The 15,755-nt window shown below is 49.2% G+C and overlaps 7 protein-coding genes across 7 annotated transcripts; 3 read left to right on the forward strand and 4 right to left on the reverse strand.

Annotated features, from left to right (window-relative positions):
* Nucleotides 1-1,696: 1,696 nt before the first annotated feature.
* BABINDRAFT_8448 (uncharacterized protein) lies at nucleotides 1,697-4,644 on the forward strand (the record flags this gene model as incomplete). Its single annotated transcript, XM_019132800.1, has 3 exons — nucleotides 1,697-3,640; nucleotides 4,143-4,584; nucleotides 4,625-4,644. 3 exons carry the CDS (start codon nucleotides 1,697-1,699, stop codon nucleotides 4,642-4,644), a joined length of 2,406 nt encoding a protein of 801 aa, XP_018984860.1.
* Nucleotides 4,645-5,732: 1,088 nt separating this feature from the next.
* BABINDRAFT_161925 (uncharacterized protein) lies at nucleotides 5,733-6,978 on the reverse strand. The gene has a single exon (XM_019129079.1). It carries the CDS (start codon nucleotides 6,816-6,818, stop codon nucleotides 5,937-5,939), a length of 882 nt encoding a protein of 293 aa, XP_018984861.1. The 5' UTR covers nucleotides 6,819-6,978; the 3' UTR covers nucleotides 5,733-5,936.
* Nucleotides 6,979-7,552: 574 nt separating this feature from the next.
* ADO1 (adenosine kinase) lies at nucleotides 7,553-8,593 on the reverse strand (the record flags this gene model as incomplete). The annotated part of the gene is made up of 1 exon (XM_019130832.1): nucleotides 7,553-8,593. One exon carries the CDS (start codon nucleotides 8,591-8,593, stop codon nucleotides 7,553-7,555), a length of 1,041 nt encoding a protein of 346 aa, XP_018984862.1.
* Nucleotides 8,594-9,620: 1,027 nt separating this feature from the next.
* BABINDRAFT_8451 (uncharacterized protein) lies at nucleotides 9,621-10,457 on the forward strand (the record flags this gene model as incomplete). The annotated part of the gene is made up of 1 exon (XM_019132801.1): nucleotides 9,621-10,457. One exon carries the CDS (start codon nucleotides 9,621-9,623, stop codon nucleotides 10,455-10,457), a length of 837 nt encoding a protein of 278 aa, XP_018984863.1.
* A 259-nt stretch (nucleotides 10,458-10,716) lies between these two features.
* Nucleotides 10,717-12,093, reverse strand: RPN3 (proteasome regulatory particle lid subunit; the record flags this gene model as incomplete). The annotated part of the gene is made up of 1 exon (XM_019131814.1): nucleotides 10,717-12,093. The coding sequence occupies one exon, from the start codon at nucleotides 12,091-12,093 to the stop codon at nucleotides 10,717-10,719; it is 1,377 nt and encodes a 458-aa protein (XP_018984864.1).
* Nucleotides 12,094-12,366: 273 nt separating this feature from the next.
* On the forward strand, nucleotides 12,367-14,815 carry MED17 (Med17p). Its single transcript, XM_019129080.1, has one exon. The coding sequence runs from the start codon at nucleotides 12,673-12,675 to the stop codon at nucleotides 14,530-14,532; it is 1,860 nt and encodes a 619-aa protein (XP_018984865.1). The 5' UTR covers nucleotides 12,367-12,672; the 3' UTR covers nucleotides 14,533-14,815.
* BABINDRAFT_161928 (uncharacterized protein) lies at nucleotides 14,806-15,625 on the reverse strand. The gene has a single exon (XM_019129081.1). It carries the CDS (start codon nucleotides 15,307-15,309, stop codon nucleotides 15,154-15,156), a length of 156 nt encoding a protein of 51 aa, XP_018984866.1. The 5' UTR covers nucleotides 15,310-15,625; the 3' UTR covers nucleotides 14,806-15,153.
* Between the last annotated feature and the right edge of the window lie 130 nt (nucleotides 15,626-15,755).

The raw sequence follows: 15,755 nt of genomic DNA on the forward strand, positions 1-15,755 counted from the left end.
GCATAAGAATGAGGGCGGGACCGATTTTAGGACCATGGTAGAACGTAGACAAAGCGCAATATTGGGTGGGTAGGAGGATGGTGTATAAGGAAACTATGGACCCTAACGGTTGGTAAGTGTGCGGCTGCCTCAGCCGAAAATCCTGACAAAAGCTCTGCACCTTCCAGAGGTTGTGCCGGTACACTTTGAGGAAGGGGAATAAGTGCTAGGTAGCCTCTGGTAGAATCTGATCCGATAGGGCTTCGCGACTTATAAAGGATGCGTATCATTCGGGCTCGAGAGTAGGGGCAGGTTATGATCGAAACGACCGCCAGGCTGTAGACATAATTACAGCAAAATGACTTGAATTAAGATTTCTTTCGTGAAACTGGAGTGGCATGCTAGACTTAGTAACTCTATAAGATTTCTATACATTAAATTGCCAGGTTTTGGTAGGTATCAATAATATGCTGACTGATAGCAACCATCTGCTGGTACCGATATTAGGCCTCATGGTGTACCATAGTAACACCTTTCACACTCATTTTGAACTCCAGAATCAATTGCTTTGCATGCTAAATACTGGTCTATATGGTTCTACTATCAGTAACCCCAGGTCTTTACTTTTCGACTGGTATGAAATACTGGCGAGTCCCTAAGCAGTGCGTAAGCCATAAACAATACGGGGAACCTTTAAACAGTACCATGAAATCACTTACATCTACTCTTTACATTCCAAACCATAGATAGCATAAAAATATTTTCACCGGTGCAAGGAATTTTTAAAATTCCGGTGTTTTACATCCACAGAGATGTGGGGTGCTTTTCTGTACTAAACCGCCGATTTATTACCCTACACTAACGCGCAGACAGAATGGTGCATTGCGAAAAGTCAAGATGTACACTCTTACCACCTATATAAGTAACTTACAACGGCTAGTAATCTAGATACTAGCACTGAGAAAGCTGGCCAATGTCGCCGTACTGTGAGCTGTGAAGAGTAGCAAATCTGAACCTCCTCTTACATCCCCGCAATTATTCTCGCAGAGTAGCCGTGGCTGTGTCATTTTTGGAAAACGGACTTTCCCCTTCGATGCTTGCGGTTAATCTAATAATACGAATATAATGGCGCCATAAACACACCTTAAGTCTACAAAGCAATCGCCAGACAATCTATCGACCCAGTAGGGTACCAGGTCTAGCCCTGTATGAACAGCCCTACTGCGCGATTACCTCATGCCTCCCTTCCTCCCCCCACCCATTCACCGGTCTTTTTTTCTTTCACCACCAATCTACGCCCCGCAGACAAAGGTAGACGGATATCCCGGGATTTTCCAAGCTTCCCCCATAATCACTTTGGCAGTGTCATATCACTAGGCTCGCTCCGCTCACTTGTTGCTCGCACCTTCTCGATCCTTCTGCACGTTGCCGTACCAGCCGACATGTTATTATGCACGAGCAACATGCACGCAGAAGGCTCTAGAACCCCATAGTGTGGCGCAGCACCTCACCCTAATAGCATAAACACACCACACGCCACGGCACTGCCACAAACCTTAACACATACAGCATAGAAGGCCATGGAAATTCTGCCCCCTAAGGCTCAACTTGCTGTTTCGCACTATATAAATCGGCCCCTCTTCCCCCCTTCCTTCCACTTCCGTTCCTTCCTCCTTACTACAATTGTCTAACAATTAGCAACTACTACACTACAAATATGTCTAAAGCTATCGGAATTGATTTGGGAACCACCTACTCGTGTGTGGCCCACTTCGTCAACGACCGCGTGGAGATCATTGCCAACGACCAAGGTAATAGAACCACGCCCTCCTTTGTTGCCTTCACCGACACTGAACGTCTTATCGGTGATTCGGCCAAGAATCAGGCGGCCATGAACCCTGCGAATACCGTTTTCGACGCCAAGCGGTTGATCGGGCGCAAGTTCTCCGACCTGGAGGTCCAGACCGACATGAAGCACTTCCCCTTCAAGGTCGTGGACAAGGGTGGCAAGCCACAGATCCAAGTCGAGTTCAAGGGCGAAACCAAGGTTTTTTCGCCAGAGGAAATCTCGTCTATGATCTTGCTCAAGATGAAGGAGACCGCCGAGAACTACCTCGGCGGGAAGGTGACTGACGCCGTCATCACGGTTCCTGCCTACTTCAATGACTCCCAGCGCCAAGCCACCAAGGATGCCGGTTTGATTTCCGGGATGAACGTGTTGAGAATCATCAACGAGCCTACCGCCGCTGCCATCGCCTACGGGTTGGACAAGAAGGAGTCCGGGGCCGGTGAACACAACGTATTGATCTTTGATTTGGGTGGTGGTACCTTCGATGTGTCTCTTTTGTCCATTGACGAGGGGATCTTCGAGGTCAAGGCTACCGCCGGTGACACCCACTTGGGGGGTGAGGACTTTGACAACAGAATCGTCAACCACTTTGTGGATGAATTCAAGCGCAAGCACAAGAAGGACTTGTCCTCCAACCAACGTTCCTTGAGAAGATTAAGAACCGCATGTGAACGTGCCAAGAGAACGTTGTCTTCTTCTGCCCAGACCTCGATCGAAATCGACTCCCTCTATGAAGGTATCGACTTCTACACGTCCATCACCAGAGCCCGTTTTGAGGAGTTGTGTGCGGACTTGTTCAGATCCACCATGGAACCAGTTGAGAAGGTGTTGAGAGATGCCAAGTTGGACAAGTCTGCCGTCCACGAGATTGTGCTTGTCGGTGGGTCCACCAGAATTCCAAAGGTCCAGAAGTTGGTTTCCGACTTCTTCAACGGGAAGGAGCCAAACAGATCGATTAACCCGGATGAGGCTGTGGCCTACGGTGCTGCCGTCCAGGCGGCGATTCTCACTGGTGATACCTCTTCCAAGACCCAGGATCTTCTTTTGTTGGATGTTGCTCCATTGTCCCTCGGGATCGAGACCGCTGGTGGGATCATGACCAAGTTGATTCCTAGAAACTCCACCATCCCAACCAAGAAGTCGGAGACCTTCTCCACCTACGCCGATAACCAGCCAGGTGTGTTGATCCAGGTGTTTGAAGGTGAGCGTGCCAAGACCAAGGACAACAACTTGCTCGGTAAGTTTGAGTTGTCCGGCATTCCACCAGCCCCAAGAGGGGTTCCACAGGTTGAGGTCACTTTCGATATTGATGCCAACGGTATTCTTAACGTCTCCGCGTTGGAGAAGGGTACCGGTAAGACTCAGAAGATCACCATTACCAACGACAAGGGTAGATTGTCCAAGGAGGATATTGAAAGAATGGTCTCTGAAGCCGAAAAGTACAAGGACGAGGATGAGCAGGAAGCTGCCAGAATTGCTGCCAAGAACGGTTTGGAATCCTACGCCTACTCGTTAAAGAACACCTTGAACGAGGAGCAGATCAAGGCCAAGATCAGTGACGAGGATAAGAGCACTTTGACGGCGAAGATTGACGAAACCACCAACTGGATCGACGACAACCAGACCGCCACCACCGATGAGTATGCCGATAGACAGAAGGAATTGGAGGGCATTGCCAATCCAATTTTGTCCAAGGTCTACGCTGATGGCGCCGAGGGTGCTCCAGGCGGTGCCCCAGGTGGCTTCCCAGGTGGTGCTCCGGGTGGTTTCCCAGGCGGTGCTTCCGAGCCAGCCGGCCCAACCGTCGAGGAAGTAGATTAAAGCGTTTGATGGTTATTTCTTTAATGTATGATTTTATGTATATCAGTGTAGGTTGAAGATTTGAGAGCTTTCTGTTAGTTAACTAATCTCTTCATATTTGGGTTATTGCACCTTTTTTTTTGGTTCCGCGTAGCGCTATCAAGGCCTCAGATAGTTGTGCCTCGGGTTGAAGCGTACCCGTGACATCGTATACATTCCAGTAGCATTTCTTTCTTATCACATACAAATAACCTAAATAAGTCCTTAAATCTCAATTTTGCACCGGTCTTTCCGAGAACAGGAGACAGCATAACCACGATCTAGGCCTGCTGATAACTCCAATCTGTGTTAGTCTGTCTTATCGTCATGTGCGTGTGGTTGCTTCTTACACCAAGCCGCACTAAATACCAAACGCCAACCCTTTCTACTCTATGCCGTGAAGTGCTCTACAGGCGTAATAGCACACGTCTATTAATTCAATACCCGTAAACCGACTACTCTTTACATCTCCTAGCGTATGAAACCAGAGCAGTTTGATCTTAAGCGGATTTCTCGGCTCCCTAACGAGATCATCGGGTTAATCTTTTCTCACTTGCCCTTGAAGCATGTTCTTGCATTTAAGCACGCTGCAGACCTCAGCGGCCTAGTTTCAGACCGGTTATTCTCCAGGCTAGCGATCACAAACTTCCTTGACCCCAGTCCTGATCCGTATGCCAACCACATGGACCCTGCCGGGTTTGAGACGTTTGCCAAAGACCCCGAGCATTCCCTGTTCCAGGTATCGTATGGCTGCTTGCGGATGCGCTACACTGGCTTGTTTTCATTCACGCCAGAAGCGGTTGAGCGATTAAAAAGAATAAAGCGGTTGAACATCAGGTATGTCTTTTTTGACAAATACCAGTTTGGGGTCGACGAGATACCTCAGTTTGATAACGTCAACAGCTTGAGCTTGTCTTGTTCTCAAATCAACTGGACACGGCTCTCTCTCCCTCCCAGGTTACGAAGCTTCAGTGTGACTGTTGCCAAAGATCCACAATTCGTCTCTCACGACCTGGTATACTTTCCTGAGTCATTAAGGAGATTGAGCATCCATGGTTTGACTTTGACACCGACGCTATACTCAAAAATACCCTCAATGTTGGAGGAGCTTTTAGTGGGTGGCCAGGCTGCATTCTCTGTCTCTGACTTCAATCAAGCTCTGCTCTCTTGCTTGAAGAAATTCCGAATGAGTTCCTCCTGGTTGCAGCCTATGGGTGTTGAAGGGATCGTGCTACCCGATACACTTGTCGATCTAAAATTAGACCTTTGCCGGGTCAAAGTCTTTGCAAATGTGGCACTCCCAAAAAACTTGAGGGGACTTTGTTTCCGGTGCGGGACATTAGAAAAGTTCGAAGTTGCACTTCCAGACGGATTAGAGGTTTTGGAGATTGATAACACCAGAATAAAGCAATGGTCCCATAAGATGCCACAGTCCCTAAGAGTATTGGCAATAAGAAATTCTTCTCTTTCCGAACTTGCCTTCCTTCAGAAATTACCTGCTGGGTTACAAAGACTTGACTTGAGTGGAAATCGTCTCAGAGGGAACACACGGTCATCAACCCAGCCAGTTTTCAGATTTCCGGATTCACTAATATCACTTAATTTGTCAAAAAATCCCAAGCTCTTCCAAGGCTGCGACATGGCACTGTTTGTGTTTCCGCAGGGGCTTGTTAGTTTAGATGTGACAGATACCGGGGTTTCTGATATTATGGCCAAACTTCCTTCTGGTTGTCTCGAAATGGTTTCGCTCGTAGAGACAAAACGGCGGAGAGTGTGATTGCCTTTAGACACAGATAGGTCCGAAATGAATAAAATAAATAATAAATTGAGATAAAAATTGAGATAAAAATTGAGACAAAAATTGAGACAAAAATTAATTCGATAGACAAAGATATATATCAGGAAAGCACAATGGAATGTCACTTGCCCAATACTAATCTGACGACTAGAAATGCACCTTGGACTGATATTCTATTAAGGTTAAGGTACTGGTAAATTCTCCTGTCAAAGTATATGTCTACAGGGTAAATTTTTAAAAATAGAAATTTATTAAATACAATAAGATACAGTTATGGTACACGAGAATGAGAGACAGTCGACTAAGGGTTTCCGGTAGTTGCGAAAGGAGAGGCAGACCCAGTAAATCAGCCCTAAGGAAATGCGGCAAGACATGATGAGGGAATAAGTAGGGAGATCCAAAGTGGCGATGGAACGACAGAGCTGTGGAGCTAACCCCCACGCGGGAAGAAATTTCTGGCAAGTTTTCACGTTACATCTCCTTCTTCCCCGGCTTACTCTGTGGCAATCGGATAGGCCCAATGTACTTCCGCACCAAGCCCTTGACCGTCACAAACCAGAAGTTCTTCACCTGGACAGGAATCACGGCCAATTGTGGCGCACTCAATAAAGTGTCAACCTTCAACACGTACCCATCAATAACAGTCTTGGTAACAGCATTCTGCTCGTATCTCAACTTAATGAACACGACATAACTGAGCACAACAATCAAGTGCTTCGCCGCGTTGAGAACCTGCCATCTGAACACCAAAAGAATAAGCGTCCTTGGCACTATGGTGATCATCTGCAAGAGAATCATGGCCTCGGCAGTGGCACAGATATAGTGAGACTTTTCTGAGAATTGTGCCTGGAAGTTCTTGATCCAGTCCAGAAGACGGGCGTTCGATTTGTTCAAGTTGTTGTTGAAATAGTTCAACGCGTGGAAGGTGGAAAAGATGGTAAAGGAGTATAGCGCGCCTTGCAACGGGATCGGGCCACGGTTCGGGTTTGCGTTGGTAGTGAAGAGAAGCAACGAGAGCGCAAACAACAAGTATTGCACGTTATCATTCTTCAAGAAGTCGTGGAGTAAAAAGTCGCGGTTCACAAGCAACTGGAACGGAAGCGACTTTTTGTTCTTGTACGACTGGCGGAGCACAATAAGGTATGAGAAGATAATGGCAACCAAAGCCCAGCGATAAAACCTAAGTGGTGTCGGCGAATACGCCGCCTTGAAGAGCGACGTGAGCGAGTGGAGCACGGAAAACGTCACGGTTGCCACATGGCCAAGGAACCAGTAGAACTGGATGTTTGTGACAAGTGGCTTGAGGAGCTGGAGGATCTTAGGCGAATTGCTCACAGTGTTAGTAGTGGACATTTGGGCAAAGGTGGGTGCGGAGAAGATATTCAAAGAATGGTCGACTTTTGGGAGGGGCGTACTCTCTAATCAGTAGCAAATTTAGCAGCGATCGTGTGACGGCGAGCGAGCGAAACACGTGGAGGCGCAGTGGGGGGGAGGTGCTTTTGGAGACAGAATAGGGTATACTCAGAGGATTTAAATTTTAGAAATTGGTTAAAAAAATTAAATAGCTCTGGTTAATAGCTTTACTTTCTCTATAATGGAGCTCTGTGTATTTCCGGGTACGGTAATAGCTGCAAAATGGTTCTCATAAAGTGAGCTGGAGTCCTACGTGAGAGCCACAACGGGGTTTCCGGGACTACAGGCCACAGCATACTCAGATCAGTTAAAGAAAGGTTGATCAAGGTTTGGTACCGATCCCCTGTGGAGACATTGTTTGCTACAAACGATTAATCTGAAGCAGTCTCGATAGTGCTTTGCCACTCTGGTGTTTTTTCTAGAGATGGGAGGTGAACACAAAGGAATGATATGTGCGGTATATCGGCCAGGCTCGCAAAACTCATATACGCCTACCTCAAGCTCAACCGTCTATCAAATCACCCAATGGTAGCGATGTATCTGCTAATACATAGTCATTTACCCATGGATATTACTCATTGTTCTTTTTTTGCAAGTTGAATTCATTAGAAAGCATTATATAACCGACCCCGAAATAATATATTGTTGAAATAAAAGATCCCGTCACTGGTGCTCTAAGCGTAGGACTTCTTTGGGAATGGGAAGGTTGGGCCGACTTCCTGGATGGAAAGGGCGGCCATCCATTGACCGACATCAACAGCTTGGGCCAAGTTCTTACCCTCGACCAACGCGGCCATGAAACCAGCAGCAAAAGCGTCACCGGCACCGTTGGTGTCGACAATCTTGGAAGACTCCAAGGGGTAGACTTGGTACTCCTTGACATCTAACTTGTCGGCAGTGGCGTCGTAGGTGGCAGTGATGGTTGGGTCCAATCCCTGGGTGAAGACAACGGTTCTTGGTCTCTTGGCGTTGACCTTTTCGAGCTTGGCAATGTGCTGAGCGATTTCGGCAACGGTGGAGGACTCTGGTAAGCCGTGGGAGCTGGCGTAGGCAGCGGCCTCAGATTCATTGGCGATGATGTAGTCGATGTATGGCACAATCTCGTCCAAAGCACCCTTGAAAAACTCTGGAATGAATGGCGCGGAGAGGTTCATGGCGATAGTCTTGTTGTTGGCAGAGGCGTGTTCCGCAAGGAGCTTAATAGCTGGTGGGGACACGGTCAAGTGGTACCCACCGATGTAGTAGTGGGTACCGTTCTCGACAAGTTTCCAGTTAGCTGGGATCTGGAGGTGCTCTGGCGTGAAGTGATTGGCAGCAGCCAAGTCAGTCGCCATAGATCTGTTGTGGCCGTTGATCAAAACAGCACACTTGCCAGTGGCATGGTTCTCCTGGAACTGGTACTCGGTTCTCAAGCCGTACTTAGCATTGGCTTCGTTGAGCTTAGCGGAGTACTCGTCCTTACCGACGGAACCGAAGTAGACAACAGAGTCGGCCGGCAAGAGGTATTGGGCACCTCTGGCGGTGTTCTGGGCAGCACCACCGGCAACAAGCTTGACACCGTCCATGTTCAAGACTTCTTTGTAGATTGGCATGTGCTTTTCACTGGCGAGAATGGCGTCATCATCTTTTAAGTCGTACTTTTCCAAGAAAGACTTGGTAGCATCGACCTGGAGATCGAGCAACGGGTTACCTAAACAGATTAATGGGAAAGACATGGTGGTTGATGATGGGAGAAGAGTGTGAAGCAAAAGAGCTAGGTTGAATAGGGTGTTTATAAACCGAAACGGAACGGTGTCGTGAAGATGAAAAATTATGCAGCGATGCCACGTGATGAAAAATTGTTGAGGCAAAGACGCAGGATGTTTTGCACGTGAAAATGCGACGCAGACACGATTGGAACTGGAAAACGTGGGAGAGTTAGGGAGATTATAAGGCAGATCGATGTTGTGTTGGAAGGCAATAAAACCGGAAATCGGGTTAATAACATTAAGGGCTTATTTACAGGTGCGGTTACTGTATCTTGTAGCCGGTTCATAGTTGCGGTTGGTTAGGTTGCTTTTATTTCAGTCTCCGGTCAAGCCTGCATCATTGGCGTTGTACTCCAGATTAATCTCCTAGGCGGTGCACATAAAGCAATTACAGCTATTAATCAGTATAAGATATAATCTCGAGTGGGATTCACCACCTTTTTTGTTATTATTAGTTGATGCATCGCACATGCATTCTACGTGGACAATGATAAGAGCTCAGACAGAGTGGTTTAATTTCAGATGTAAGACGCGAGGTGTGGGGAAAGTCACCACCCGATACTTTTTAAAGGTGTTCCATTCAAGGCCGTAAGGGGGCTTGGAACGTTGTTCCTTGTTAGATGGTCTTTATTTTGACTGGGATTGCGATCCAAAACACTCTACCATGGATACTGCATCAACCACGGATATTTCATCGAGATATCAAAGCACTGGAGCAAAGTATACGAAAAAAAAAAAAAAAAAAAAAAAAAAACAGCGTTATTTCATAACCTCGTAAAACACCCGATATTTCCCATTGCAAACCAAAATTATTAACCCCTACCAAAAGTTTCCACTCCACGCACGTCTTCCAACATTTTCTTCTCCCCACCATTACCTCTCAAAAAAGTTTGGGTCCTGCACAGATCTCCTGGGGAATTCGGCGCTGTCAGCCTCTATATAAGCTAGATCTCCCATCGTCATCATCCACACGCCACCTATCATAAATCTATCAATGGTTTCCCTTTTCGGCTTGTTCCCATACATCCACGAGGATATTTTCCTCCAGTATCGTCCGTTCCCAGAAACAACCACCAATGTGGCGGTCGCGCACTGGCACGAGGTTGCCGGCTCGTTTGTGTTCTACCTGGCGGTTCACTTCCTCGCACCACACTTCTCGCGCACATTCTGCCCGAAAGCGTACGCCTCTTTGTCACCAAAAAACAGAGCAAACTTTGATATCCACCATGTGGCAATGGTCCAGGCGCTCATCTCCATCGTCGTGACCGCGTTCTTCTGGAACAACCCCGACTGGACCTCCAACGATATCCACGGGTACCGCCCATTCGGCGGCTTCATCTCGGCAATTACCGTCGGCTACTTCATCTGGGACTTGGCCGTGTGTGCACGCTACTTCCATTTGTTCGGTGTGGGCTTCCTTGCGCACGCGGTCGCAGCGCTTGCGGTCTTCGCGGCAACGCTCATTCCGTTCTGCCAGCCGTGGGTCCCGTGCTTCCTCCTCTTTGAATTGTCCTCACCGTTTGTCAACATGAACTGGTATGCCAGCAGATTGCCGGAGGGTACCTTTTCCAACACGTTTGTGCTCGTCAACGGCCTCTGCTTGATGGTCACCTTCTTTAGCGTGCGCATTGTCTGGGGCTTCTACGCCATCTACACCTGTTTATGGTCCTACTACACGCAGTGGGCGACCATCGACCACAAATGGGTTCCGATCATGATCGTCTCCCTCAACACCATGTTGAACGTGTTAAACGTGTTCTGGTTCACAAAGATGGTCCAAATCGCGATCAAGAAGGTCCTGGGCAAGAGCCGGAGCAAGAAGTTGGAGTGATCAATGTGAAATTCAGTGAAGAATGATATATGAATAGTCTGTAGTGTGTAATATAATATCACCTGCTTTCTAATGCTTAGTGCGAAAATTACTGGTTGCAACGATGGCACACATCTGGAGACTATTCGCGATATTTTAGTTAGATTGGCATATCAATCCCTTAATTAGCACCTGTTTGATGTACAACCATCACACTCGTATTACTCTAACATTTACTGTCTCTAATGAAAATTCCAAATGCACAGGCCAACCACCCCCATTAGAAAAACCCATCATCCAAATCGCCGTCCTGCAAGGCCTTCAACAATTGGCTCTCCTTGTCACTGGCCTCCAAGTGCGCCTTCAAGTCGACACGGTTGGTACTCGTCGGGTATCTCATGGCCTTGACCATGTCGTTGTGGACCAGATTGCAAAACTTGATTCTGGCGTCGAACGCGGCCTGCGGCTGCGTGGTGGCGTACACGTCGACGATCTCTTTAGACGCCATGAAACCCTGAACATCGATGGTGGCGTCAATAACGCCGTCGCGGATGGCCTTGGCGACAATGTACTCGGTGGACTCCTCGGAGTCAAGCTGCAACTTAATGCAGATATCGCGGAGCGAGATTTTGGAGTACGACAAGGAAATGATGCGGATCCCGGTCTTGATCACGTTCTGTCTCAAACGCATCACCAAGTTGTGCGTCGCATCGCGCTGGAACGTCGCGGCATGCTGCGCCACACACTCCTCAAAGAGCTGCAAGTCACCCAAGCGCACCGCGCGCGTCACTGTGAGGTACGGCGCAAGTGATCTCTCCAACGCCGCATCAGCCGTGAACGTGCGTGCCTCGGGAATGTCTCCCATCAACAACTCGATCACCACGTTGAGTTTGGTTGCAGCCTGCTGGAAACCAACAGTCTGCACGCTCTGAGGTGCCTTGCGCATTGCCGCAGTCACGTACTCGTGCGCGCGCGAGTAGTCGAGCTGCACCGCGTGGATACGCGCGAGGTAGTAGAAGTAGCGCGCGACGAGCGCATTCGACGCCAGGGCCTCGGGGAACTCCAATTTGCCCACAAGGTTTGCCGCCTGCTCCACGTCGTGTGTCAAGAGGTAGTTGCGCAACAACAACGTGATGAGTGCCGCACGCGTCTCGTCGTCGTGTCTCAACGTCGCCGTCCGCAACGCCGTCTGGAGAGCTGGTCTAACGGAGACAAAGTCACGGCGGAGCTCATACGTTCTGGCCACGTAGAACCAGATCTTTGCTGCGATCAAGTCGAGCGTGCGGCGGTTGTGCGCGCGCAACTGCGCGACGACGTGCACGTTGAAAGCATCCAACGCCGCAAGCGCACCCGTGTCCAACAAGTAGAGCTGAACCAAAAGATGAACGTACGCATCAACCTCAGGTAACGGCTCGGAAGCTTCTTCGGCCTCCATGTCGACGTCGCCTTCGCCCACAACCGCAGCGAGATATGTCTTGGTGGCGCCCACGGGATACGTGCGCGCGACAACCGCCGCCAACGCGGGCGCTGTAAGTCGACGTCTCAATGCACCCAAGTCACGGAATGCCTTGGACACGTAACGGTTATCGAAAGAATTGGCCGATTTGGCCACCAACACGAGCGAGTTGGTGATTTCTGTGGTGTTAGTACGAGTCATCAGAACAGGAAGGAGGACTTACCATCGGCGACAGAGCTCTCTGGCTCGCTGACGGAGGCTTTTTCCACTGGTGTAGACATGTTGTGGAGTCGGATAAGCAGAATGGCGGTGAATTGAGGGGTCATGGTTATAGCTCCTTGCCACTGATTTTGCTGTGGGCATGTAAGTCGAGGTGGTACGCGCACGTCCGCAGATGAGCCAAGAAGCGAGACGTCTAAGTTTTGATATCGTAGTGTACAAATATATCAGATTAGTTAATCAGAGCATTTGTCTTCCAGATCGGCTGTATCCTCAGATTAACACTGTCTTCTGTGAGCACAGCGGATTGTTATTACAGATTATACAAGTTTCGGGTTCACCACTTTCGTTTCATATACACCACTGTCTTAGTCAACGTTCAGACCTATTCATTCACTGCAGCCCGACAGTACCATAGAAAGGCTGTTGCAAAGTTGCAGGCACCTCAAGACAAAGAGCAAAACTCTTAGGATACTCACAGTCTCCCACATAGCTGATCCATCAAAGATTTCGCCTATATAGCCTGTTGCAATCTATAGCCCCCGCTTCCCGTTTAGCGCAATGTCTCGAGTGGTTTTAAACCTCGACCCCCAACTGGTCGTGGGCAACCAGAAAGACCCGTTCATCCAGAACGAAAATACCCTCCCCCTCAACCAGATCATTCCTCGCATCATCGCGGAACGCGGTTCGTTCCTCAACCTCACGGAGGAATCGCTTAGTGAGGAGATCAACAGCGAGCGTGAGGTGCTCACCAAGCAAGCCATCCACGTGGCCAGCGACGAATACGACGACGCCGACGACGACGAGGCTAAAACTCGCGGCGAGGAGTTCCTCAAGTCGCGCAATGAGATCATCGGGTTGGTGCAATCTGCCTTGAACGAATCATCGCTCTCGCTCGACTTTGTCTCGCTCATGATCTCGGCCGTCAAGCCCAACTTGGGGAACCTCACCATGTCGCCACACTTGAAGCAGCACGTTCCGGCGGGCTCATTGACGTCGCACCGCGTGTACACGGTGCCGTACGCAGGCGAGCCGCTACAACCGAAGAAACTCATCCACACGGAGGAGGGTTCGCAGGAAAGCGACTTGGTGGTGCCTACGCGCGATATGAAGATTGGCCACGGATGGAAGCTCGAGAGTTTGGAGCGCACCGCCGGCTTGCTTCGAGAGACGAGCATCCGGCTCAGCGAGGAGATTCTCCGCGAGAAGCAATATTGGAGCAACATCAACCACGTGTTGGCGAACTCGCACAACTCGTTGTTCAAGGTGCGCGAGGGCCGTGTCAGGGAGATCGGGGTAAAGTATGGCTATCACGAGTCAGGGTCGCGGTACCATCTCGATAAGGGTGTGGCGATCTTGAAGCGACTCCCGGACGGCGAGTTGGCGTTCACTCCGGTGAGCAGCCACGCAAACACGGTGAGCGAGGAGGAGGTACATCGGTATGTAAGGGTAAGGGTGGTGACGAAGGTGGATGACGAGTGGTGTGTGACGGGAGAGTCAATGTGTGGGTTCAGAACTGCCACTTCCGAAGCACACGGTAGTTCCAACGAAACCGGCAGTCCCGGGGCGAAGGTTGAAGATAACGGCAGTTCTGGAGAGAACGTGGACACGAATGGCAGTTTCGATATGGATATCGAAGGAAATGGAATCACAGAAAGCAACCTCGATGCAACTAGACAAGGAAATGAACCTCCCGTCGATGGTATCACCACCAAAATCCAACGCGCGCAGTTCTTTCTCTTTGAAGAAGAACTCTTCTATCAATTGACCCGCGAGGCCAGTTCACTCCTCCCGTACCAGGTCACCCTTTCCTCGGAAAAAATCGTCTTAGAAAACGGCACCGATGAGCTCATCGAGATCGATGCGGCACACCCCCAGGAGCGCCGCAACTTCTCTCACGCGAACGACAACCGCGCTGACTGCATGGCCTCGTTCTTGCGCTTAATGTTGTGCCACCAGCACCGCCGCGCGCTCCAGGCGAACCAGCGGATGCCGTCGCCGTCCAGTGGCACCCAGCGCCTCGAGCCGTTACTCCTCCGGCCGTTGGTGGGGCATATCCGGCACCACGCGCACCTCGCGAAGATGCAGGGCATGTTGGAGGCGCTCTTTGATGACGGTGAGCCGGTGCAGGTGACCAAGTACTTCAACCTCAAACGGCAGGACTACGCCGCAGATCCCTTAGTTCGTGCGATCACACCACCAATGTCCAAGTTTATGAAGGTGGTGGTGGATGGGGCAGAGCGCTTAGAGATCAAGGTTGTCATGTCCGCCACCGCCAGCTTCTGCAACTCGTACATCAGTGTCGCAATTGTGAGGGTTGGCGAGGCCGGTCGGGTGAAGTTGTTGGACGTGAACTTCACGGATGTTAGGGAGGTGGCAGACTGTTTGGGCTGGGCCTTGCACAGCTTCAGAAGTGGGTAGACATATTGTCTGTTTTACCAGAGTGTAATCCAAGGAGGTGAAGATGTGATGGTTAAGGTTTGTAAACGGGTGGTACAATCCAAGGACACTTTGGTACAACTGGTATTGTTGGTGAAGGGTAGGTCATGAACCTCAGTCGAAGAAAATGTTTACTACTGGATAATCTGAGAATAACGCATGCCCGGAATCCCCTACTGGCCATCTATTGCTGCTTATCTGTATACTCAAGGAGTCATGGATTTCATAGGACTAAAATTTTAATATAGCCTTGGACTTTGTTTGACCGAGTGTAGTCTAAACCAGGGGGTCTTTGGGACTATAAATCCCCCGAGCGTAAGGCTAGAAGGCAATTCGGCGTGCTTCACTATTCAGGTTAGATCTGGTTCAGTACCCTGTCGCCCGATAGTGCGACAGGGGCATTTCATGATCGCCAAAAGCACCCTAGATATGAGGCTCTACATTTGAATACGGCTATTTCAATTGAAATCGTAAATTCCTAATCCGGGATAGTACACTTGCTTCGTGCTTTTACGGCTAAGTTTCGCATTCTTGGCCTAGGCATTGACCATACGTGCCCTGTCCACACGAATTCGAGAAAAGGACAGCTCTTCGATTCCTGCTCTATCTCTCGGAAGTTCTGCGCTTTATGCCCGAAACATTCACATTCTTTTGAGAGCACTGATTTTTACATCGGTAATTACAATAATTCAAGGTATTCCAGTTTAGTCTTTGTCCACAAGCTAAGGGCTCCTGATGGATTTTTAATGCAAGGTCCATGCTAGAATCCAAGACTACCGGCCGGTAGGTCCGACCCGGTAGCTGAGATCAGGTCGAGATCACAGTTTATGATTAAAATCGGTTAAATTCCAATTTTTACCATCTCCCTCATCAAAGGCTACCTGTTTCCTTGGCAATATGAGACTTTAATTTAATCAGCGCCAGCCGGGCCGAACATATCATGGCGACTTGATACTCACTTCCGCAGATGTATAGTTCACTCCCGCAGATTTTTTAGTCCTAATTTCTGCATAGTTCGGTGTAATTCAATGAAGTTTCTTGTTTGGATATAAACCCTATCACTATACTGTTCACCCCTCCCAATAGGAATAAAGGCCAACGTGGCCCTGTGTGAGTGATTCCTTATCAGCACCCACCACAGACGGCTCAGCCACGCCCCACGCCACAGATGATGGTTGGCGCACTATATATTAACACACACAGAC

The sequence above is a fragment of the Babjeviella inositovora genome (genome assembly GCF_001661335.1).
Source record: "Babjeviella inositovora NRRL Y-12698 unplaced genomic scaffold BABINscaffold_7, whole genome shotgun sequence".
Classification (NCBI taxonomy): Eukaryota; Fungi; Ascomycota; class Pichiomycetes; order Serinales; genus Babjeviella; species Babjeviella inositovora.

What these genes read in the sequence shown, in the direction of transcription:
- BABINDRAFT_161925 (XM_019129079.1), bottom strand. Translation starts at nt 6,818, where the DNA reads ATGTCCACTACTAACACTGTGAGCAATTCGCCTAAGATCCTCCAGCTC.
- MED17 (XM_019129080.1), top strand. Translation starts at nt 12,673, where the DNA reads ATGTCTCGAGTGGTTTTAAACCTCGACCCCCAACTGGTCGTGGGCAAC.
- BABINDRAFT_161928 (XM_019129081.1), bottom strand. Translation starts at nt 15,309, where the DNA reads ATGGACCTTGCATTAAAAATCCATCAGGAGCCCTTAGCTTGTGGACAA.